Source organism: Lynx rufus, unplaced genomic scaffold (assembly GCF_022079265.1).
Source record: "Lynx rufus isolate CCGP_SWC_20201006 ecotype Redwood Valley unplaced genomic scaffold, mLynRuf1.p SCAF_12, whole genome shotgun sequence".
In the NCBI taxonomy this organism is placed as follows: domain Eukaryota; kingdom Metazoa; phylum Chordata; class Mammalia; order Carnivora; family Felidae; genus Lynx; species Lynx rufus.
This window is the reverse complement of record NW_025814826.1, coordinates 22,576,159-22,601,018: the sequence shown is the minus strand read 5'-3', so window position 1 is coordinate 22,601,018 and position 24,860 is coordinate 22,576,159. Positions and strand designations below refer to the sequence as shown.

General features: G+C 36.5%; 1 protein-coding gene and 1 pseudogene across 1 annotated transcript in view; one reads left to right on the top strand and one right to left on the bottom strand.

The window, feature by feature from the left end:
- Nucleotides 1–24,860, top strand: part of TRAM1 (translocation associated membrane protein 1) — a 32,578-nt gene that overhangs the window by 5,569 nt on the left and 2,149 nt on the right. The window contains exons 2-10 of the mRNA XM_047074021.1: nt 2,254–2,317; nt 4,362–4,483; nt 4,606–4,722; nt 6,176–6,234; nt 7,896–7,980; nt 15,022–15,092; nt 15,197–15,301; nt 16,840–16,983; nt 17,332–17,492. Of these exons, the coding sequence (XP_046929977.1) occupies nt 2,254–2,317; nt 4,362–4,483; nt 4,606–4,722; nt 6,176–6,234; nt 7,896–7,980; nt 15,022–15,092; nt 15,197–15,301; nt 16,840–16,983; nt 17,332–17,492 (928 nt within the window). The remainder of the gene's footprint in view (nt 1–2,253; nt 2,318–4,361; nt 4,484–4,605; nt 4,723–6,175; nt 6,235–7,895; nt 7,981–15,021; nt 15,093–15,196; nt 15,302–16,839; nt 16,984–17,331; nt 17,493–24,860) is intronic.
- On the bottom strand, nt 23,014–23,708 carry LOC124507928 (40S ribosomal protein S8-like; annotated as a pseudogene).

Below are 24,860 nucleotides of genomic sequence, written 5' to 3'. Positions count from 1 at the left end.
ACTTTATTAGCCATACCTTTTTGCCATGTTTCCTCCTTAGCTTCAAGGGCATCAAGCCCTCTTCATTCTCTTTCTGCCTCTCTGATCATTTCTTCTCATTTTGCCACCAGCTTTTTCTCTGCCCACTCCGTGGCTCTGATGTTGTCCTACTTCTCTACAAACACTGTGCACTCTCCATAAGTGATTTATGTACCCCCAAAGCTTCAACTACTACCTGTAAAGTAGAGACTCCCAAGTCTTTAAGCAAGGGTCTCTCGGCAGAGTTCCAGGCGTAGGCTTATATGCCCACTGGTCTCTCCACCTGTGTATCTCACAGAAATCTAAGTTCATCTAAAACTCAGTTTTTTCCTCGTTTCCCCAAAATCTGCTCATCCTCTTGTATTCCACATTTTTATTAATAGTGTTACTTTTCACCTAATTGTTCAAGCTGTAAGTGTCCGTACATAATCTTTGACTCTTTCTTCTTACTCCCCAAGCCTTATTCTGCCTCTATCCCACTATCACCGTGTTAGTTCAGGTCTTACTGTCTTTCATGTGGTATCTTGCAGAAGTTTTATATTTTGATTTGTGTACTTCATTTTATGTGTTATCGAGTATTTATTCAACAGTACCGATCAGTCAATCTAATATGGGTCAGGAGGCCCCATGCTGGGCTCTAAGCATGTAATGAAGAAACAGGCATGGTCCCAGCTCTTACGGAGCTTACTTTCTAATGAGTGTGATAGAAATTAGTAATATTATCACACCAACAGTATGTGTTTTGAAAGAAAGGAACACAGTTTTCTGAGATAATCTAACCAAGGAAGTGACCTACTCTAAGAAGACAGGGAAGGCTTCCTTGAAAAGGTGTGATTGAACTGAGATCTGAAGGGGGAAGGTTTTCAACAGGGTTTCAGATAGAACTTGCACAGACCCTGTAATGGGAGGAGTGCGGGAGGCAGTGGTCTGAGGTAGGGCTGGAGAGAAGGGAATGGGCACAGATTGTTGTATGGGCCGCGTTAAAGATCTTGTTCTTTACCCTACAAAGAATGGGAATCCAGTGAAGGATTTTTGGGGTGGGGATAGAGGATGGGTGGCATGGGGAAAGGTGTTAACATGGTCAGAAGGTGATTCCGGTTGAAGTGTGGAGAATGGATCTGATGCTTTAGAGACCACTTAGTAGGTTACATCCATGATCTTTCTGAAAAACACAATTAAACTCCCCCCGCCCCCACAATTCTCCAGTTGTGCCAAAATAAAATCTAAACTATTTAGTTCAACAAACAAGGCCCTTCCTAGCACTCGATAAGTTTTCTAGTCTTTTCTACTGCTTACTGATGCATATCCATGCCAGGCCTCATGTTTGCTGCTACTCAACCTTTGTGCTTTCTCTTCTTTTATCTAAGCTGCCCTTGTCGTCCCTCTTTATGAGGCTAGGGGACTTCTGTTTCCAACAAGAGACAGTTCCACACCACATGCTCTGAGAAGCCTTTGCCTCATTCCCCACTCCAGGAAAAAAGCAAAACAAAAACAAAATGCATTCTTTATCCTGAGTACCTGTTTGCACTGATTCTATAGAATTATAACACTTCGTTTACTTATCTTCCTGACCCAACTGAGCTGTGAGTCATCAAGAATTGTATCATTCATCTTTGTTGTCCTTTCTTGTCTAGCACATTACCGGGTGCCTATAAATATTGAATAAGCATCCCGTCTTTCTGTTCTGACCACTTCACTTTTACCAGTAGTCAGGTCAGTTAAGTATTTGTTGACCACTTAACTGTCCCAAATGTGTGGGAGATAAACATACACCACAGACCCTACCTTGGATCCATTTTGTCATGGTAACTGTGCTTCCTTTTCTGTATGAATTTACATTCCAGTTTTTTCTTGATAGGAACTTTGTTCATGGTACAGAGTAGAGAGTCTTTTTTGGATCAAATCCCTATTTACTGGAACTGCAGAGTGTCCCTTTAGAAATCTAAAGTTAGGAATAACACAGACTCATCTAAACTGCAGCACTCTCAGGTGAATTATGTTCACTCCCAAGCTCAACTCCTTGGTGATCAGGAATTCCAGTTGGGCCTGTCATGGTGCCACAGGAACTAGGGTGCCCTTGGTTCTTAGATTTGGGGCAGAACTTTTAATGGTTTCCTCCCCTGGTCTTCTGTTTGGGAGAAGGTCACAGATTAACTTGATCTTTTTTTTTTTTTTCTTTCTTTCTCTCTTTCTCTCTTTCTTCCTTCCTTCCTTTCTTTCTTTCTTTCCTTCTAGATAACAGCAAAAGCCTCTATCATTTTTGTGACTCTTCAGTACAATGTTACCCTCCTTGCAACAGGTAGGTAGTTTTCTGTTAGTTTACTTGAACAAACTTGGAAATTTCCATGAGTACTAAATTCCTTCATTTTAACAGATTTCATTCATGATTAGGCTGAACATTATTTTGATGATTTTGTAATGCAGAAATGATGTTTTTGTTGGCTGCACCCTATGCACTATATGAAAATCGGAATTTATGTGTTTAATGTTTATTGTATATTTTCTAAGTGGACTTGACTTTCCCTTTTTTTTTTTTCTTTTTGCCTTCTCTTCCTTCTGATCTTTTCCATAAGAAAATTCTAAGAATAGATATTGTTAAAGTGTTACCATTCAATCAAGGTTTCTAAAGGTACAGTGTTTAGGTTCAGTTTCTCTGACCTATGAGTTATGTTTTGGACCTATAACAATCCTTTTAAGCCTGTTTTATTTTTGTGTTTTTGTTGTGCTCTACCTGTAATAGTTACTTGATTAAAGAGGAAGTCAGTAAACTCTAGGAGTTATAATAGCATCCAAACTACACTTTCAGGCTTTATTTTTAAAAGTTTTCTTTCTTTCTTTTTTCTTTTTTCTTTTTTTTTTTTTTTTTTAATTTTAAGTAGGCTTCACACCCAACATGGGGCTTGAACTTACAATCCTAAGATCAAAAATCACATGCTATACCACCTGAGCCAGCCAGGTACCCCTAAATGTTTTATTTCTAAATTGGGCTATGTGAAAATCAAGTTGTTATTGGATATTGGTTGCAATTGAATACAGTAATACAGTTAACTAGCATGGGTGAGGGTATTTGGCTAATGAAATATTAACATATTCAGACAAGTATTTGGCTCTGTATTTAGAATGCAAGATCAGATAGATGTATATATGTATATATATGTATATATATGTATATATGTGTATATATATATACACACACATATATATATATGAAAAACATTGAATTGGATTTAATTCAGTTATGTAGTTGTATAAATACAGTTGACCCTTAAATAATGCAGAGGTTAGGGGCATCGACCGCTGCACAATCAAAAATCCATATATAATTTTTGAATCCCCACAAACTTAGCTACAATAGCCTACTGGTGACCAGAAGCCTTACCAATAACATAAACTGTCAATTAACATGTTTTGTGTATGTATTATATACTGCATTCTTATAATAAAGTGAGCTAAGAGAAAAGAAAATGTTATTTAAAAAAAGAAAATGTTACTAAAATCATAAGGACAAGAATGTACATTTACAGTACCGTACTGTATTTCTTGAAAGAAATCGGCAGGTAAGTGGACCCATGCAGTTCAAACCCGTGTTGTTCAGATGTCAACCATATTTGATTTAGTGACTTAGATATCAGATCCCTCAAAATCACAAAGTTGTTTTGAAATTTGAATATGCCAGAGAAGAATAATGCTTCTTTTCCGCAATTGTTTCCATAATCGTGAAGCTTGGTAATAAGCTATAGCAATTCACAAGTATTTGATTAAGATTTGTTTTGAAAAATGACAATTTCAAGGATTAAAAACAATTTTAAGTAGCAGTTGCTTCTATCTCTACTGCTTATAGATCAAAACTAATTCATATATAGATTAAATCATTTTTTTCCATCAGAATCATAATGAAGTGTTTAATTTGAAATGAGGTAGAAAGTTTCAAAATTCCATGAAAAGACAGACATACAGGCTAAGTATAACTTTGTGTAACCTAAGTATAATCCGATCTCTACCTGGGATAATACCAATTTTACAGTCTTTTCGAGGATCTGAGTATGGCCTCCCTTTCCCTGTTTTTTGGTCTTTGATGGCTGTAATGGCTGTAACTAACACGTGTCAAATCTTTTGTAAGTAATTTCTGAGGCCTTAGATTTCTAGGTGGTGTCTTCAATTTTCATTGCTCCTAAGACTCAAAATGTCTAAAGGCAAATTACCTATGATGTTTCTGTGGGATTTATTTATTAGGTTATTAGTCTTCTTTTGTTTGTTTCCATAACTATGTTGTACTTAATGCTGTTTTTATAATCTTAATGTATATTTTTGTGTATGTGTGTCCTGTCCTTTTTGGCCTTCAGAAGAACAAGCTGCTGAATCAGCGTCCCTTTATTACTATGGTATCAAAGATTTGGCTACAGTTTTCTTCTACATGCTAGTGGCGATAATTATTCATGCCATAATTCAAGAGTATGTGTTGGATGTAAGTATGCAATCTTAGAAATCTATACTTTGTAAAGTACTAGCTCTCCATACTGTGGTAGTCATGTATTAAATATATTTTATAATATATTCTTAATTACTAATGGTTGTTTTTATTTTTAGAAAATTAATAGGCGAATGCACTTCTCCAAAACGAAACACAGCAAGTTTAATGAATCTGGTCAGCTTAGTGCATTCTACCTTTTCTCTTGTATTTGGGGCACATTCATTCTAATATCTGTAAGTATATACTGTGCTGAAGTTTTCATTTCTCAAAGTATTTATGTTGTATACCCAGAACAAAAAATGATGTCCTATTTTTAATGCTCGTAAGCAAATCCTGAACCTTAGAAAATCCCTCTTGTATTCTTGTTCTTATCTAAGATGAGGAATTCTGTTTGAACTAGTATAAATCAGATTTCAGCGATAAATGGCTCTTTTGATTAGTTTTTATACAGCAGAAATTCTAAACTATGTCTATGTTTCAGAAAGTTATTCATTTTCAGTCAGTCTGAATGTCGATTTTGTATCTTGTAGTCATTTGCAGATAACTCTATTAGCAAAAGAGTCAGAGGTCAGTGATACTTTTAGTGGGTTCCATGAGTTGTAATGTTTCCAGTCATTTCCTCTTTTAAAAATAGTCTGAGGGGCTCCTGGGTGGCTCATTTGATTAAGTGCCTAACCCTTGATCTCAAAGTCATGAGTTCAGGCCCCATGTTGGGCTCCAAGGTGGGTGTGGAGCCTACTGAAAAAAAAAAACAAAACTCGAGTATTGTCCAAGCAACTTAAAATATTATATAATTTTTCAGTTAAAGCTATCAAAACCTTTAAGTGTATCATTCTAACTAATGAGGGGGAAGGGAGTATCTACATCAGTTTCAATATCCACAATCTCTGAAATTTATATGGACTCCAGAGTGTACAAATTTTTGAGTTTATCAGGACACACAATTTTTTTGCATTACTGTGTTAAAGATGAGTAAACAGGCAAGTGTATGATATTTAATGTTGGAAATACACTAAAACTCAATCTTTCCAGGGCTCATTCCATTTTATACTGCTGTTTCTATAATACTTTATAAATGTATGTAATTTTAGCTTAAAATCTAGTGTACAATTTTTTGAAAAAAATATAAAAGTACACATTTCAGTGGGAAATTATTTTTATTAAAGATAAGTCATTTGAGAGGTTTTTTTGTTTGTTTGTTTTTACGTGTACAATAATTCTCACTGAATAGATCGGGTCGGTGTGTGGACATCATCCTATAAAACTTGGCAACATCTTCACCCTCCATCCACTGCCAAGTGCCACGTCTTTCTCAAAACCCTCCTCCGATTACCCGAGACAAAATTCATCTCTCCCGTAGCCACTGTTAACCTCTGTTATGTACATTACTGGTTTTGGGTTGTTTTATGTTTGTTCACCTACATGTATTTTTTACCCTGATGAATTGAAAGAATTTTGAAGGCCAGGAATTATTCTTATTTGACCTCATGTCTTTCATAGTGGTTTTTACTTTGCTAAAATAAGCAATTCAACGGACTCAGAAATAACTAAAAAGTTCAACTTCAGTGGGACTCTTTGGAGCCTGGTCTGGGAAATTATAAATGTTCAAGAAATGAAAATACAGTGTTATTTTCCAAGAAGTTTGCATTGTACTCCATAGGCTAATTTTTATATCTTCTTTCTTAGGAAAACTACATCTCAGACCCAACTATCTTGTGGAGGGCTTATCCCCATAACCTGATGACGTAAGTCATTTTTAGCAGGCTTTTCCTAGTAATGGACCATGGTCATGTCACTTTTAAGCAGAATCCGTTCTTGTCATTCTCTTTAGGACTTTGCAAATTCATACAGTAGCTACGTCATCGGCAGTCCTGCTGCCATAAGAAAAAAAATGTGCTTTTTTCATGTATATAATATTTCCAACATGTTCATTAGCTTGAGAAAACCGATTTTAACAAGAATCGGAATTTAGTTCTGTTTTCCCTTCTCCCTCATCCTTTCTGCTCATCAGTTCTCCATCTTCTCCATACTTTTGCTCCTTTTCTTTATCCCAGTCTCTTTTTATTCCTTTCATTTCTTGTTCTCTTACACTGTAAACTTGAAGGTAGGGATTGTTGTCTCTTTTATATCTTCCTAGCCCCCAAGGTGTCTATATAGACCTGTAAAACAGCCCAGTGTTGCAAAGACATTCTGCTAAATGACTCTTCAAGCCCAGCTCTAGTAGGACTATTCCGCATTATTTTTCCTTGCTACTTTAGCCTGTATTGTCTTTTGCTTTCCTGAATTTGTCTTTTTGGTGTATTTTGGTAATATCTCTATATTGTCTTGAATGTTCTATAATTGCCTCATTTGTGTAAGTTATATTGTACCCATGCCCACCAAGACTCTGTGTACCTTGACAGCAGTAGGAACTATCTCTATATTATATATCCTTTGTTGTGCCAGGCTGTATGTAGGTGTTCACCACCTAGACAGTGTTCAGTAAATGCCCTATGATGTAACAGTTGGAGAAAAAGATATGAAGGGAACAACATGGCCATGCATACCTTTGTTTTAGGTTCAGCAGTAATACCCATACTGCTGAGTCATTCTGACTTTAAAAATGATACTAATTCAATGAGCTTTTATGGAATAGGATGGTAGACGTCAGGTTTCTATGGGACTATATCTCCCCTCTCCGCAAAAAACTTATTCCCGATTGGCTTTGTGTTTTCTATTATAGAAATCTGGAGGAGTAGGAGAATGGAGAACAAAGAGAAAGCAGGGGCTCTGGAGGGTTATAATGTCATGAGACTGTTGATTCTAGGCTGATTAGATCTATCTCCAAGGGAACACTTCTATGCCTTATCCCTCTTTCTAATTCTGGTTTGCCTCCATTCTTTTGAGACTCTCTCAGGGTTCCAACCAGGTAGAGTTTCCCTAAGAAAAAATCCAGGGGATATCTGCAGTTGGGATTATACCAGTTTCGGGTGATGGTTTATCTATACACCTTCGCTTTTGTGTCTGTCTTTTTGCACTTCCTGCTTTCCTTTTGATGAAACCTTACAGGTCTGTGAACTGATTCCCTCGGTCATGTTCCTTATGTTTTCAGTAGCTAACACGACATACTAATCAGTATTAATTTGCTAATAGACAAGGGGCTCTGGTACCTCTCAGCCAGCTTGCACGTCATCAGGGTTCTGCAGATACTGTCTTTGCATCTGCTGTTTAATCCCGAGGAATTGACTGGTGGTAAGAATATTCTAGGGAGATGGGGAAGTGGCTGCTGGGGGGGCGCAGAGTATTGCGGGGGGGACATGAAATGATAACACAAAGGGAGCTCCGTAGTACACCCTGATTTCCAGTGTTTTACTTTATTCTTTTAAAATATTATGCTTTAAAAGATATTTTTTGCTTTCTTGTGCAGATTTCAAATGAAGTTTTTCTACATAGCCCAGTTGGCTTACTGGTTTCATGCTTTTCCTGAACTCTACTTCCAGAAAACCAAAAAAGTAAGCTGAGATTTTGTAACTTTGAAAGCTGTCTTGTCATTTTTTCCTTTTTTGAAAAGTCACTCTAAAATTAAACATTTCCTCATGTCTTTCCTTTCCTCATGTCACCTCCCCCCTTTCCTTCCCACCTCAACTCTCCCATTATTCTCCCACCTCCCCTCTTTCGTCAGAGACTAAATATCCTCACGTATCTCTTGATGTAAACCTTTCGTCCTATTTTATCTTAGAGTGGAATCTTTTACATGTGACGTGTTAATCACTTGTCTTAAAATTGTATTAATGGTAATTTAAAATAAACTAAAATTAAAATTTCAAAATGCAACATTAGTTTTATATTATTGATACTCTTAGGAGTTTCACAAATGAGACAAAAGGATTAATCAAATTATTTTACAACTAACCGTTCTATGTGCTAAGTCGCAGTGAAAAATTCAGTATAAAATAAAGTAAACCATAGTTAAACACTCAGCGGTGAAACTTTTCCTGAAATGGGTGGAGCGTACTTTTAACATGTGGGAAAGATGTTTGTTTGTTGTTTGTTGTATTTGAACAAATAACTACCAGAGCAGTGCGATATCCTTCTTTCTGCTTTATCCTCCATACTCCTGAAGTCAGATGTCCGCAAAGTAAATTTTAGTTCCCTTATTTAACCCTTTCTTCTCTCAAACCTGTACCAGTTCCCTGTTGCTTTAAACTGCTCAGGGCATCTGGGTGGTTCAGTCAGTTGATTTCAGCTCAGCTCATGATCCTGGGATCATGGGATCGAGCCCTGGGTCAGGACTTAAGATTCTTAAGATTCTCTCTCTCTCTCTCTCTGCCCCTCTGCCCTACTCATGCTCCCTCTCTCTCTCAAGAAATAAATAAGTAAATAAAATAAAATACAGCTGTTCACCTGTCCTCTATGGGTTTCTTTGGTGTATACAACCTCCTCTCTGCTCCTTTTTTCCTCTTTTCTCTCCTTGGTCTTCATTCACACTGATAGTCTCTAATTTTATGATCCCAGCACATCAGTTCTTTTTCTGGGAATACCTTTAAACTAATCAAATGCTCTTATTCCCTTTCTCAGGGAGAGATTATTTATAAAATCCCCATATAGGAAACATGGGTGGGAATATGGACAAAACAAGTTTGGTCCTGAGTTAACAAGTATTAAAGATGGGTATGGCTACATGGGGATTCTTTATACTATTTGTTATATATGTATTTACATTTTTCTGCATTTAAAGCCTCCTTGCTTTGAGAAGCTTTTCAGGATAGAAGTGTAATGTGACCAGTTTATCTCTGCCTTCTCCAAAGCCACATTTATTTCTGTATGTACTGCAAATAGTTAATCCATGAGTATAGATACCTGATTTACTACTGTTTTGTGTCTGTTTTTTGTGTCCTATGTGTTTGTCATCAACAACATCTGTCCTGATGTTGTCTGCTATGATTAGAAAATAGCACCAATTTAGAGTTCATGTACTATGTCTCGAAAGAAGTTATCTTTACGTTAATTTCTTGTATCAAGAAGAATGTTTTTCTAGTTAAGTTGATTATAAGGATAAGGATGAAAATCCATAAAACCTTTGGCTTAGAACTATGTTAAGATAAGGGACACCTGGGTGGCTCAGTTGGTTGAACTTCTGACTCATGATTTCAGTTCAGGTCATGATCTCACAGTTCATTTCATGACATCAAGCCCCACAGTTGGGCTCTGTGCTAACTGCATGGACCCTGCTTGGGATTCTCTCTTTCCCTCTCTCTGTGCCCCTCCCCTGCTCGTGAGCTCTTACTCTCTCTTTCTCTCTCTCTCCCTCAAAATAACAAAAGAAAAAAAAGAACTGTGTTAAGATAAGATTCTTAGGCTCACAATTTCCAGAAGCCCTTCCATATTCATTAAGCACCTAATGTGAACCACAGATGTCCTAGAGCTGTATTGTCCAAAACAGAAGCCACTGGCCACATTTAAAGTAACTACAGTTGGGGAGCCTGGGTGGCTCAGTTGGTTGAGCGTCCATCTTCAGCTCAGGTCCTGATCCCGCAGTCTGTGAGTTCAAGCCCCTCATCAGGCTTTGTGCTGAGGGCTCAGAGCCTGGAGCCTGCTTCGGCTGTGTCTCCCTCTCTGTCCCTGCCCTTCTCCCACTTATACTGTCTCTCTCTTTCTCAAAATTAAGTAGCAGCAAAAAAAAAAATTTTAATACGTGAAGTAATTACAATTAAAAACCAAATTTACTTTCTGAGTCACACTTAGCCCTATTACAAGTACTCACTTAGCCACAAGTGGCTACATGTCTGCCATTTTGGATAGAGGAGATAGAGAACATTTCCATCATTGCAGAAACTTCTGTTGGGCAGTATTGCTGAGAACATCATAGTTTCTTGATGTCTTACTACCATGGCTCACATATTTAAAGCTTTCTTCATGTATGTACTTGTATACCCATGGACATAAGACGTTTGGGCTTCATTATTAATCCATATGTCTCTGTCTTGTTCCTTGACCATATAAATAAAGAGGGACATTTCAAAGTGAATGTTCATTTTAGTTTTCAAAGTTCTTTCCTTATCAATTCCTGCCAGATGGCATTTCTCCAGAAATGCAATCTAATTTTTATGGAATAATTTGCATAACTTAGAACTTAACTGAAACTATTTTTAACACCTACATATGACAGTCGAAAGTAACTGTTTCAAGTAATTAACATAATTTGAAAGTAACAGCTGCATATGTGTTAAACAGTTTCTTAAAATTTACTCTATGAAAATTATTTTTGGAAGAACTCTTTACTGGAAGAAACTAGTACAGTGATTGTTTCGAACTGATCCTACAGAGAAATGAAGAAAGGAAGGAACACTGTTAGTAGCAGTTCAAGGGGTGTGTTAGTCACAAATAACTCAGTTTCTCCTGAGGAGAATATTTTAATTGCATACAGTATGTATGGCTCCATATAAACATTACTCCATTTTGCCCATAAGAAGATTAACCATGTAATTTCTCAGCCAACTTGGATATATGAGCTTTCAGGGAAGTCTAGAGGAGGTAGCCAAATACTTTATTTCCAATATTCAGTTTATTTCGTTTAATTATACATGCATATTGCACTGTCATATGAAGTATTTTAAATTAGATGTAATGCATTTTCCCATTCCCACTTCATGAAAGTTATATTCACACTTTCCACATGCAGCTTTGTTGTTCATACCTGTCATTCATCACTAGAGCCAATTTTGAATCCTCTAACTCCGTTTTTCCAAAGTGCATCATCTTCCCTCTAGTGATTCCTCTGTTAGACCTCTATAAGCACTTAGAAGTAACATTGATTAAGGTTCTTCAGGCTGTGTAATTTCCCCAAACATATATTTGTTGCTCAAAATAATGATCTAGATCCCTATAACATAAGAGCTTTGAAAAGATTTAAATAGGAGGTGGCTCCATGTGTGGTTTAGGCGAAAATCTTTGCCTTGTATTTGGGCATATTTATGCTATTCCATTTAAAGTCAAGTTTTTAGTAGTGTGTAGTTAAGAAAAGCATTTTCTTATAAAGATAGAATTTTACTGAAGTATATGCCTGATCTTTTTAATAAAAAGATGTTTGAATAACAACTGAAAATGTCACTTGAAGTTATTTATAATTTTAGAACTTGTTTTGACTTAATGTCCTATATTTACTAGATTTTCCATAAAAAATGAGACTATTAGAATTTTAATTCATCATTCATGAGAATGAAATCATTCTTATATAAACTATTTAAACATTAGCATTAAGAATATATAAGAACTTGGGGCGCCTGGGTGGCTCAGTTGGTTAAGCGGTCAATTTTGGCTCAGGTCATGATCTCACAGTCTGTGGGTTTGAGCCCCATGTCGGGTTCTGTGCTGACAGCCCAGAGCCTGGAGCCTGCTTCGAATTCTGTGTCTCCCTCTCTCCTTGCCCCTCCCCCGCTCACACTCTGTGTCTGTCTGTCTGTCTCTCTCTCTCTCTCTCTCAAAAATGGATAAACATTAAAAAAATTTTAGAAAAAAGAATATATAAGAGCTTGATAAAGCTTTTCTAATAACTCATTTTCATTATATATTTTTTCCACTCAAATACAAAAGAAGTTTATTAATCTTTAAACAAAATAAACAAAACCTAATTTCTGGCTCCTGGTAGAAAACATTTGTTTATGTAATAATATTATAGGATGCTGTGTGAAAATGTCTTGAGAAGCCAAAACAGCTTTCTTTCAGCAATTCAGCTAGACACTAGATTGTAGAACAATGATCAATGCTCTTGGACGGTATGCTGACTGCCTAACTGGAATCTCTGATGTGGCCAGTGAACTAAGATGGCCAGGTTTCACCCAGCCACCTCTGTTTCCCATTCCCCTCACTCCATGGAAATGTGTAACCCCAGAGACCATAGTGCTAGGCAAGGTTGTTGTTGGCCTCAGACATATAAGCACCCTGCCAGTGGAGCTGTAACCCCACAAGGATTGGAGAATGTTGGAGGGGTTTGGCCTGAAACAGGGGTGCCATTATAGCCATGATCTAATTGAAATATAGGTAAAATTTTTCTTTTAAAAAATCACGTTATATCATCCCCATTGCCTTTGTAATTTTAAAAGAATATGGGAATGTCTTTAATGTAGAATGTGTGTTCTCCAGTTCACAACAATCTCCACCATTCCCTGTAGTATTAACACTCCTCTGTGTCACCCATTTTTACTTAAACTTTTTCTCTGGTTGGACTTTCAAACATTCCTTTATAGACATTGGTCAATTGGTATATAGCTGAAGGGAATGTTATTTGGAAAAAGATTTCTTGATCCTCTGTCCTTTGGAAAGTTGTAGAAACTATTTTAAAAGCTCTTTCTGGGGCGCCTGGGTGGCTTAGTCAGCTGAGCGTCCGACTTCAGCTCAGGTCATGATCTCACAGTCTGTGAGTTCAAGCCCCTCGTCAGACTCTGCACTGACAGCATGAAGAAGCCTGCTTGTGATTCTCTCTCTCTCCCCCCTTCCCTGCTCTCTCTCTCTCTCAAAATAAATAAACATTTTTTAGAAATTAAATATTTTTTAATCCCCCCCAAGAAGTTAGATTCTATAAAATAGTTTTTCCTGCAGTCATTCCAGAAAATTGTGTTACACAAGTTTTTATGTAAGAAAATGAGTTTAGTGTTCAGTCAGTAATTTAAACACTTCAGAGAGTATTGAGAGTCTCCCTGGTCTCTTTTCGCCTCAGAAATTTGGAGCATTGATTAACACATCTGAAGGAATATGGCAGTATTTCCCATATCAAGTCATTTACATGCCACTTGCTCTAACTTAAAATATTTTAATTAAAATTATAGTTAAAAGTATTTTAACTATACACAACAAAAGTATTTTGTTGTGTACTATCTAAAATTATTTTGTACAGTGCCAGTGCTATGAATACCACACTCTAGGAAACATGTATATCATGTATATATTTAGTGGCACCTCTATTCATAGCATATGAAAACACATTTATAACACTACCAGTGAGCTGTTCTAAAATTATTGTAAGAGCAGAAAAAGGTTCCCTTGTTGAATTTTTAGCATGTTAGTCTTGACATTGTTCTCCCTCTCTCCTTTTGTAAGGAGAAATATTTCATTGGAAGTTTAAAAATTATGTGGAGAAAATCTTAATTAAGAAAGTTCCTTTTCAGAGATCCTTCTCTTTCCAAATGGAAGAACCTCTCTAAAGTTGATGTTCTGTCTTGGGTTTTTTCCCTGACAGTCCCAAAACATAGTATTATGTGTGGTAATATCTGACTCTTCTCCTACCTTTCTAACACTTGATCTTTGTACCATTCTTACTAGAGAAGAGTTTTCAGTTTCAAAACTACAATTGTAAAATCTCTGTTCTTTCTCCGAAGATTTGGGGAAGTAACTCTACTGAACTGTAGAGACCTGCACTCAACTGTACTAGGTGGCAGACATGAGTTTTGTGAGGTTCCAGAAGAATACAGTTCAGTCCATTTAACATCAACCCACCATGTAAAAAGTTGTAATTAGCAGCTGTAGTACATGAATAGTACTAACCAGATTAATACAGCTTTATACTACACATAGATCAGGCTAATGCAACTATGTTTTATACACACAGGCGCACATACACACACACATACACACACACATACATGTACATACGTGTGTGGAAGAGCAAAAACCAGAGAGAGTAGAAATGAGAAGTCTATGCATTTCATTAATTAACAAGTGTTTATTGGGTTTAACACTGTCAGTTTTTACAAATATTTTTGACTACAACTCCAGATGAAAAATCATATTTTACATTATAATTTAATGTGTATATGTGTGTGTGTGAAAACCATAATAAAATTTTCATGAAACAGTGCAATGTGCTGTACACCCTAGTATTTTCTAGTTTATTTCCTATTTTAAAAGATACTAGCGTGACTCCTAAATTGATTTCATGATCCACTAGTAGCCCTTGACTCCCATTTTTTTTTTAAACACGTTTTTTAAGACAACCAGGTCACTAGGGACTGTGGAAGAAAAAAGAAAAGCAAAAAGTAGAATCTGGATATGTGGCTTTACAGGGTTATTAGAAGGAGAAAGACTATATAACAAGGTAGTATCCTAAGTGAGAAGATAAAATTTTAACCTTCAGTTTTAATGGTTATAACGGTTAAAAGGGATTCAAAGCATGAGCTAAAAAATATGAATACTACTTTAAATAAAAGCATCTCTACTGCTATAAACATAGCAATTTTAATATTAGAAGGGCAGCGTTGTGACTATCAACATTATGTCATTTAATAGATGTTTATTACAGAAAGAAACCATAGGTTTTGGCCCTGAAAGGGATTTTGAGTTCTTCTGATTCAGGCAAACCCAAGTATTGAGTCACATTTTCCAGGTGAGACAGCTGAAGCCTAGAAAGGTGCTAAAGCCGTGTAGCAGCTGGGGTAGAATGCAGGGGCTGAATAGCCTTCAGGTCTTCTCTAAGAGTGTATTTTTCACTCTACCACACTGCTACTAAGGGACGGAAATGTTTCGGCATGTTTTAATCTGTAATGCATCTCTGTTTACAGGAAGATATTCCTCGTCAGCTTGTCTACATTGGTCTTTACCTCTTTCACATCGCTGGAGCTTATCTTTTAAAGTGAGTTGGGATTTTGTTTGGATGTGTAAATGGACTGGGTAGATGATAGTATGCTAATCTGTCTGCTAATTAATCTTTACATTTTAAATTTGTTCTTTTAACAGCTTGAATCATCTGGGACTTGTTCTTCTGGTGCTGCATTATTTTGTTGAATTTCTTTTCCACATTTCCCGCCTGTTTTATTTTAGTGACGAAAAGTATCAGAAAGGGTAAGTTGCTTAGCCATTCTGTTTCTTGTGTAATTAAAGAGTCAGGGCCTGTATTGTCAAGGACTGTGCTATTGCCAAGGTCCCTGCTGCCGGCAGTTATATCACTCTGTAAGCTGTTAGTAGTAGCTTTAAATAAAATGAAACGATTTTACAATTCAGGATGGTATTTTATTCTCTAAAATGGAGTCTTGTCTTAGTTAGCCAGATGTTACATTGAAACTTGTAATTTGGAAGAGTTTTAGGGTTTACTTTTCTATTATAACTTCTCTTTTGTTTAATGCATGTTTTTCTTTTGGAGGAGGAGTAATAAGGAAGTGATAATAGGGATAAAAGTAACAGGGAAGAAGATTAAATAATAGATTATATAAGATGCTAAAACATTTCAACGGCACAATTGGACTGAAAACAGAATTAGAGCACTATGACTTGTTTTAAAAAAAAAAGTAAAAGTAGGCCTGTTAAATGGGAATGGGTGTTCTGTTAACAGGATAGCTTTTGTTTTGTCTTATTTAGCATTTTTGAAAATTTTTCTATGTACCGATAATTTTGAGGATCATTAATGATAGTTATATTTAAAAAAGAGATCAGCTAAATAAAAATTAATATTTCTTTTTTTTAAATTAAATTTAATTTTTTTTTATTAACTTGTTTTATTTTTTATTTTTTTTAATTTACATCCAGATTAGCATATAGTGCAACAATGATTTCAGGAGTAGATTCCTTAGGGCCCCTTACCCATTTAGTCCATCCCCCCTCCCAAAACCCCTCCAGTAACCCTCTGTTCTCCATATTTAAGAGTCTCTTATGTTTTGTTCCCTTCCCTGTTTTTATATTATTTTTCTTTCCCTTCCCTTATGTTCATCTGTTTTGTCTCTTAAAGTCCTCATATGAGTGAAGTCATATGATTTTTGTCTTTCTCTAATTTCGCTTAGCATAATACCCTCCAGTTCCATCCACGTAGTTGCAAATGGCAAGATTTCACTCTTTTTGATTGCCGAGTAATACTCCATTGTGTGTGTGTGTGTGTGTGTGTGTGTGTGTGTGTGTGTGTATATATATATACCACATCTTCTTTATCCACTCATCCATTGATGGACATTTGGGCTCTTTCCATCCTTTGGCTGTTGTTGATAGTGCTGCTATAAACATGGGGGTGCATGTGTCCCTTCGAAACAGCACACCTGTATCCCTTGGATAAATGCCTAGTAGTGCAATTGCTGGGTCATAGGGTAGTTCTATTTTTAGTTTTTTGAGGAACCTCCATACTGTTTTCCAGAGTGGCTGCACCAGCTTGCATTCTCAAAATTAATTATTTCTTTATTGGATTTCCTAGAATCTTAAATATGCTGTGTTATGTATCTTCAAGAGTGTGATATAGTATATAGCATATCCCAGACATTTTACTTCAGAATCTCTTTTGCAGAACAATAGGAAATGCTGTCTTAATATGCATTTACTTAATAGGAATCTGATTCATATTAGAATCTTTTCATATCTTTGCGATTTTATGAATTTGACTTAGGATATTTTTCTTACAGGTTTTCTCTGTGGGCAGTTTTGTTTGTTTTGGGAAGACTTCTGACTTTAATTCTTTCAGTACTCACTGTTGGCTTTGGCCTTGCAAGAGCAGAGAACCAGAAATTGGATTTCAGTGCTGGGAACTTCAATGTGTTAGCTGTAAGGTACAATCGATTTAACATTTTTCTCACTTTGTCCTGCTATATAGTATGTATTACCAATTTATGATACAAATCCCCTTAAAAAAAAATAGAGACAAATATGGGGGGAGCATATTTATTTGATTTGATTTCAGACCTGTTGCAGTTGCATATGTCTGAATTGAAATACTAAAGGATCTCTTTGACTTTGGGGATTAACTACTAATGGAATAATTGTTTATTAACATAATCTTGTCAGCCTTGGGAATTTAGCACTAAGTTAATTCTGTCAGTGCAAGATAGAATGCTTCATTCAATGACATTGTTTTGACGTACTCTTAATGTTTTGTTTATTGACTTTAATATCCTCAGAATTGCTGTCCTGGCATCCATTTGCATTACCCAAGCCTTCATGATGTGGAAGTTCATTAATTTTCAGCTTCGGAGGTGGAGAGAACATTCTACTTTTCAGGCACCAACTGTGAAGAAGAAACCAACAGTGGCTAAAGGCAGGTCTTCTAGGAAAGGAACAGGTTTGTATTCAGTAAGCAGTGGAAAACATTTTTTTTTTAAATGTTGTGGAGTCTTATTATAAACATATTAAGATTTAAAATCTTATAAAGAAATTTTTTTTCGGGGCGCCTGGGTGGCGCAGTCGGTTAAGCATCCGACTTCAGCCAGGTCACGATCTTGCGGTCTGTGAGTTCGAGCCCCGCATCGGGCTCTGGGCTGATGGCTCAGAGCCTGGAGCCTGTTTCCGATTCTGTGTCTCCCTCTCTCTCTGCCCCTCCCCTGTTCATGCTCTGTCTCTCTCTGTCCCAAAAATAAATAAACGTTGAAAAAAAAAAATTTAAAAAAAAAAAAAAAAAGAAATTTTTTTTCTCTCTTTAGCAAAATTAGAGGCAAAGTAAAACTTGCCCCATTCTACAGTTATTGTGTGAGGTCAGTTATTCCCCTCAAAAGCTGTCCACTAGGGGCGCCTGGGTGGCTCAGTCGGTTGGGCGTCCGACTTCGACTCAGGTCACGATCTCGCGGTCCGTGAGTTCGAGCCCCGCATCGGGCTCTGGGCTGATGGCTCAGAGCCTGGAGCCTGCTTCCGATTCTGTGTCTCCCTCTCTCTCTGCCCCTCCCCTGTTCATGCTCTGTCTCTCTCTATCTCAAAAATAAATAAACATTAAAAAAAAAATTTAAAAAAAAATAAAAAAAGCTGTCCACTAAATTTCTCTTTCCCAAGTTTTCCATTAGACTAGTATTTTGGGCTGTTTTAGTAGCCAGTAACTAACCTAGAGAGTGGTAGTTTGTGCTTTCAAGCATCTTACTAATATTTACAATACAAAACCTCTTCACAGCCCCTTCCCATCTGCCCTTTAGTCCCAACTGGAAGAGCTCTTTCTATAACTTCCTATTGCTTGATCTTTCATATTTGAGCCTGCATCTGCCTTCTTTTCTCCTCTGGATTTTGATTGAAAAGGCATTGACATTGCAATAATTTTTTTGAACTTCTATTTGGTGTTATACTTGGAACTGTGACACAGGGAGTTCCAGTTTTATCGACTCTGGTTTGCTTCTTGTATGTCTTCATATTTGATAGTTTATGTCCTCCAGCCTTGTCCTATTCAAGCTTGTCTCAGTAATTCTTGGGCCTTTGTGTTTCGTATAAATTTTTGTACATCTTTGTCAATTTTCACTCCCGCCCTCTCCCCCTCCCCCCAAAAAAAACTCTTGCTGAGAAACTGGATTAGAATTACACTGAATCTATAGGTCATTTCAGGGAGAATAGAGCACTTCAGGGCGTAAACATGGTGTATACTTCTATTTACCTAGACTGTCTTTAATTTCTCTCAGTAATATTTATTTAATACCATACCAAATTTAATCCTATACCATAAAATTCAACCTTTAAAGTGTAGGTATCAGTGGTTCTTAAGTATATTCACAAAGTTCATGAACCACTATCTAATTCCAGAACATTTTTATCTCTCCAGAAAGAAACCCCATGCCCACTAGCAGTCATTTCCTATCCCTTTCTTCCCCCTACCCTTGACAAATACTAACCTATTTTCTGTGTCTATGGATTGGTCTTTTCTGCATATTATATGGAATCATATAATATGTGATCTTTTGCAAATGATTTCTTTCACTTAGCATGTACCTAAGTGGATGTATATGCACATATGCAACATATATACATTGCAGCATATGCCAATACTTTATTCCTTTTTATGGCCAAATACTATTCTATTGTGTGAATATACCAAATTATGTTTATCATTTATTAGTTGATAGGCATTTGGATTGTTTCCACTCTTTGGCTACTATGAATAATGCTGCTGTAAACATTTATGTACAAGCTTTTGCTTGAACCCCTGTTTTTGCTTTCTTGGATATATACCTAGGAATGAATTGCTGGATCCTGTAGTTAACTGTGTGTTTAACATTTTCAGGGAAATTGCTAAACTGATTTCTAAAGTAGTTGCACCATTTTACATTCATTGTTTTTACATATGATATGCAGTTGTCCCTTGCACCATTTGTCAAAAAGACTAACCTTTCTCTATTAAGTTGTCCTGATATTCCTATTGAAAACCAGTTGGTCAAGTGCTTACAGGGCAGAATAAATAACTTGTTTTTGGCGAGGGGAGAAAATCGGTTGATCCAAAAGTAAGAATTTATTTCTGGGCTCTCGATTCTATTCTGTCAATCTGTGTACCTATTCTTATGCCAATACCACACTGTCTTGATTACTTTTGCTTTCTAGTTAGTTTTGAAATCAGGAAATGTGAGTCTTCCATTTTGTCCTTTTTCATGCTTTAGTTATTCTGGTCCCTTGCACTTCCATGTGAATTTTTTTTTTTTTAAGATTTTAAGTAATCTCTACACCCAGCATGGGGCTTGAACTCATGACCCCCAGACAAAGAGTCACATTCTCTAATGACTGAACCAGCCAGGCACCCCTCCATATGAATGTTAGGATCAGCTTGTCAATTTCTGCAAAAAAGCCAGCTGGGCTTTTGATGTGGATTACTTTGACTCTGTAGATTTCCTTGGGAAGTATGAACATGGATGTCTTTCCATTTATTTGGGTCTTCTTTCATTTCTTTCAATTAAATTTTATAGTTATCAGTATGTAAGTCTTTTATTTCTTTTTATTCCTCAATATTTTATTCTTTTTGATGATACTGTAAATAGAATTGTCTTCTTAATTTCATTTTTGTGTTAATCATTGCCAGTATGGAATTGATTTTTCCATATTTATCTTTTATCCTGCAACATTGCTGAATTTTTTAGATTTATTATTGACTAGTGAAGTTTTGTGTGGATTCCTTGCCATTTTCAGTATGTAGGATCATGTCATCTGCAAATAGAAATGGCTTCACTTCTTCCTGTCAAATCTGTATGATTTTTATTTCATTTTCTTGCCATATTGCCCTGCCTAGAACCTCCAGAATAATTTTGAATAGAAGTAGTGAGAGCAGACATTCTTACCTTGTTACTGATTTTATCAGGAAGGCATCTAGTCTTTTCACATTAAGTATGATGTTATTACCTATGGGTTTTCCTAAATGTCTTTAGCAGCATGAGGAAGTTCCCTTCTATTTCTCGTTTGTTAGTATTTTCATTATGAAAGAATGTTATATTTTGTCACTTGCTTTTTCTACGTCTACTACTGAGATCATTAGATGGTTTTTGTCCTTCCATTTTTTTGATATCATGTATTCCTATTAATTGATTTTTGAATGTTAAGCCAACAGTGCATTCCTGGGATAAATCCCATTTGGTCATGGCATATAATCCTCCTTAAGATGTTGTTTGATTTGGTTTGCTAGTATTTTATTGAGCATTTTTATATCTATATTCATAAAGGATATTGATGGGTATTTTTTTGTAAAATATTTGTTTTCAGATGTAAAACCAGTCTTGCATTTATGGCATAAAGGTGATGATGATAATGCATCACTTTTAGTAGATTGGTGTTTTCAGTATTTTTTTAAGAATTTTTGCATCTGTATTCACAAAAGATTGGCCTCTAATTAATCTGTTTTTCTTTTTGTTTTTGTAATATTTTTGTCAGATCTTGGTATCAGGGTGATGATGGCTTTATAAAAACTATTGAGGGGCACCTGGGTGGCTCAGTGGTTAAGTGTCCAGCTCTTGGTTTCTGCTCAGGTCATAATCTTGTGGTTTTGTGGGTTTGAGCCCCACATCAGGCTCTGTGCTGACGGTGCGGAGCCTGCTTGGAATCCTTGGTGTCCATCTCTTTCTGCCCCTCCTCCACTCACACTGTCGCTCCAAAAATAAATAAACAAACCATTAATAGCTTTATCCTTTGTGTGATTTCAAGCATTGTTTCGTACTTAAATGTTTGGAAGAATCCATCAGTGAAGCCATGTAACCTAGAATCTTCTCTAGGGGAGGATATTTACATTATTTAATAGATAATAGGATTATTCAGATATTTTATTCCTTATTGTGTCTCTTTTGGTAAGTTGTGTTTTCAAGGAATTTGTCCATTGCAGTTATATTGGTAAAATTATTCATAATATTCTTTTATTAATTTGTGTACAACAGTGGTATCTTATTCCCTATGTTAGTAATTTATGCCTTTATCTCTTTTTTTTTTTCATTAGCCAAGAACCAACATTTGTGGGGGATTTTAATGATTTTCATAGTCATATCATTGATTTCTGTTCTCATTTCCCTTTTTGGGGCTTGATTTGCTGTTTTGTTATTTGTGGTTTAGCTTCTTGAAATGAATTTTTATATCATTGATTTTCCACCCATCTTGTGAATTACTTGCAATTAAGGGCACACTTTCCCTTTCAGCACTGCTTTAGCTGCATTTTACAAATTTTGATATGTCTTTTTCATTATCATTCAGTTCAGGATATTATAATTCCAATCTGGTTTCTTCTTTGACCCATGCATTACTTATTAGTACATTGTTTAATTAACATCTACTTGGGCATTTTCTAGTGGTTTTGTTGTTGTTACTCATTTCTAGCTTAATTCTGTTATTGTTTAAGAACATGTTCTGAATGATTTCAGTTCTTTGGAGTTTATTGAGACTTTCATTATGGCTCAGCATGTGTTCGGTTTTGGTAAATGTTCCATTTATACTTCAAAAGAGTGTGTTTTCCGTATTTGTTGGATATTCCATTATATATCAGGTCAGATTTGTTACTGTATTGTTCAGTCTTTTATATCTCTACTGTTTTGGTGGAAGGAGTTCTGTTTGTTCAGTCAGTTATTGCAGGAGATATTGACCACTTCTCCTTGTAGCTTATAAGTTTTTGCTTTAAATATTTTGAAGATGTAGGTACATCAAAATTTAGGGTTGTTCTAAATTCCTATTGAATATGTCCTTTTCTCTTAATGAATGTCCACCTTCATCTCTAGTAAATGAATTTACTATAGGTACAACAGTTTTTTTTTATGTTTATTTATTTTGAGGGAGAGAGAGTGAGGGAGGGGCAGAGAGAAAGGGAGAGAGAGAGAGAGAATCTGCCGGACAGTGTGGGAAAGACACAGGGCTTGAACTCACAAACCATGAGATCATGACCTAGGCCAAAATCAAGATTCAGACGCTTAATTGACTGAGCCACCCAGGCACCCTGCTACACCAACTTTCTTTTGGTAAAATGTTGAGGTGTATCTTTTTCTATATTTTTTCTATTTTAAACCTTTCTTTGTTATTAAATATAAATTGTGTCTCTTGTAAACACATATAATTGGATTTATTTTCATCCAGTGTGATAATTATTGTCTTTGTTTTTTGGCAGTTATACTGTGATGTCCCTGGGTGTGGTTGTCTTTGTATTTATCCTGCATTCTGTCATGTAGAGCTTCCTGAGTCGTGGCTTAGCTTCTTTTACATTTTTGGAGAGTTCTTGACCATAATTTCTTCAAATATTCTTCTGTCCCATTCTCTCTCTTGTCCTTTTGGAACTCCAATAATATGTGTTAAATCCTCTTCCCCTGTCTCTTACATCTTTTCATACTTTCTGCATTTTTCATCCCTTTTCTTTGAGTTTCAGTCTGAGTATTTTTTCTGGTTCACTGGTCTCTTCTGTTGTGCCTAATCTGCTGTTCATTTGTTAAGTCTGCATTTTCAGTTACTGTATTTTCCAGTTCTAGGATTAAAGATTTTAGTTCTCTGGTGAAATTCTCCGTATTTTCATTTCTTTCTTTCTGGGCCTTGATTTTCCTCAAATAGAATTCCAGCTTCTTGCGCTCTAGCACATAGCAATCTGCTCAGCCATACTGACCTGGTCTTCAAGCAATGCACACAAGAAGCTTGCCCTGATGGAACTGTTCCTCCTAAAGACTGCTGATTATGGCATTCTTTTTCCTGTCGTTACATTTCTTCTGAAATTTCTTTGATTCTTTTTTGTTTAAAATCTCTTCCTCCTTAGGAATCAACTTGGCTCCCTGCTTGCAGCCCATAGTGGGACTCACACTGTTGTCAGCATGGTGTGCTGTCATTGAACACAGTACAATTCCTCACTAGTATCTTGGTGTGGACTAGTTCACTGTTGGATGCATTGTAGACAGTGTCAGTAATTCCACTCAGAGCCCCAGGAGAAGTTCCCCACATCCAGCCTCAAGGCACAGTACTTCTTATTGCCTCCCCAGATTGGGACTGTGTATGGGGCAGAGCATCCCAGCTCATACTTCTGCTTCTTGTGGAAGGGCTTTCTCTTGCCCCTGGTTTTGCAGGGCTTGTGCCAGTTGTCCCGTGAGATGCCCATCACCTGGTGCTGGCTGAAAAAAACGAAGATCTATTTCTGATACATACTTTTTTTCTCTTGGTTTTTAGTCATTTGGTCTTGCTTTCTGATGGCTGGTAATTTTTAATTGAATACTGGACATTTTATATAACAATGTGTGTAGGCTCTAGATGTGTTTATAGAGGCTCTGGGTTGAATATGGGTAGATCATTCTATCCTGTCACAGTATCCATTTCCAGTTTGCCCTCATTTCTAGGACATCAACAACTATTTGTACAATCTGTCTTCTCTGACAGACTCTGAATTCAAATTTTTTTCTTCCTGTTATTATAGAGTAATCAGCTCTCTTGTACTTGCAAAGGAAGTGCTCTCTGCTTGACTTCTCTGAGTCTTGCTTTGTGCATGCGTGTTCAGTAATTGGGAGAAATACACAGAGCTGCCTTGTTTGTATGTTTTTTTCATTGTCTTCAAACAGCCAATTTTTGTATTCCAACTTTTTTTTTAATTTTATTTTTTTAATTTATATCCAAATTAATTAGCATATAGTGCAACAATGATTTCAGGAGTAGATTCCTTAGTGCCCCTTACCCATTTAGCCCATCCCCCCTCCCATAACCCCTCCAGTAACCCTCAGTTCTCCATATTTATGGGTCTCTTCTGTTTTGTCCCCCTCCCTGTTTTTATTTTGTTTCCCTTCACTTAGTTCATCTGTTTTATCTCTTAAAGCCCTCATATGAGTGAAGTCATATGATGTTTGTCTTTCTCTGACTAATTTCACCTAGCATAATACCCTCCAGTTCCATCCACGTAGTTGCAAATGGCAAGATTTCATTCTTTCTGATTGCCGAGTAAGACTCCATTGTCTATACATACCACATCTTCTTTATCCATTCATCCATCGATGGACATTTGGGCTCTTTCCATCCTTTGGCTGTTGTTGATAGTGCTGCTATAAACATGGGGGTGCATGTGTCCCTTCGAAACAGCACACCTCTATCCCGTTGATAAATGCCTACTAGTGCAATTGCTGGGTCGTAGGGTAGTTGTATTTTTAGTTTTTTGAGGAAACTCCATATTGTTTTTCAGAGTGGCTGCACCAGCTTGCGTTCCCATGTATTCCAACTTTTATGGATCTTTTTGGAGAGATGAGTCTGACATTAGTTATATACACAC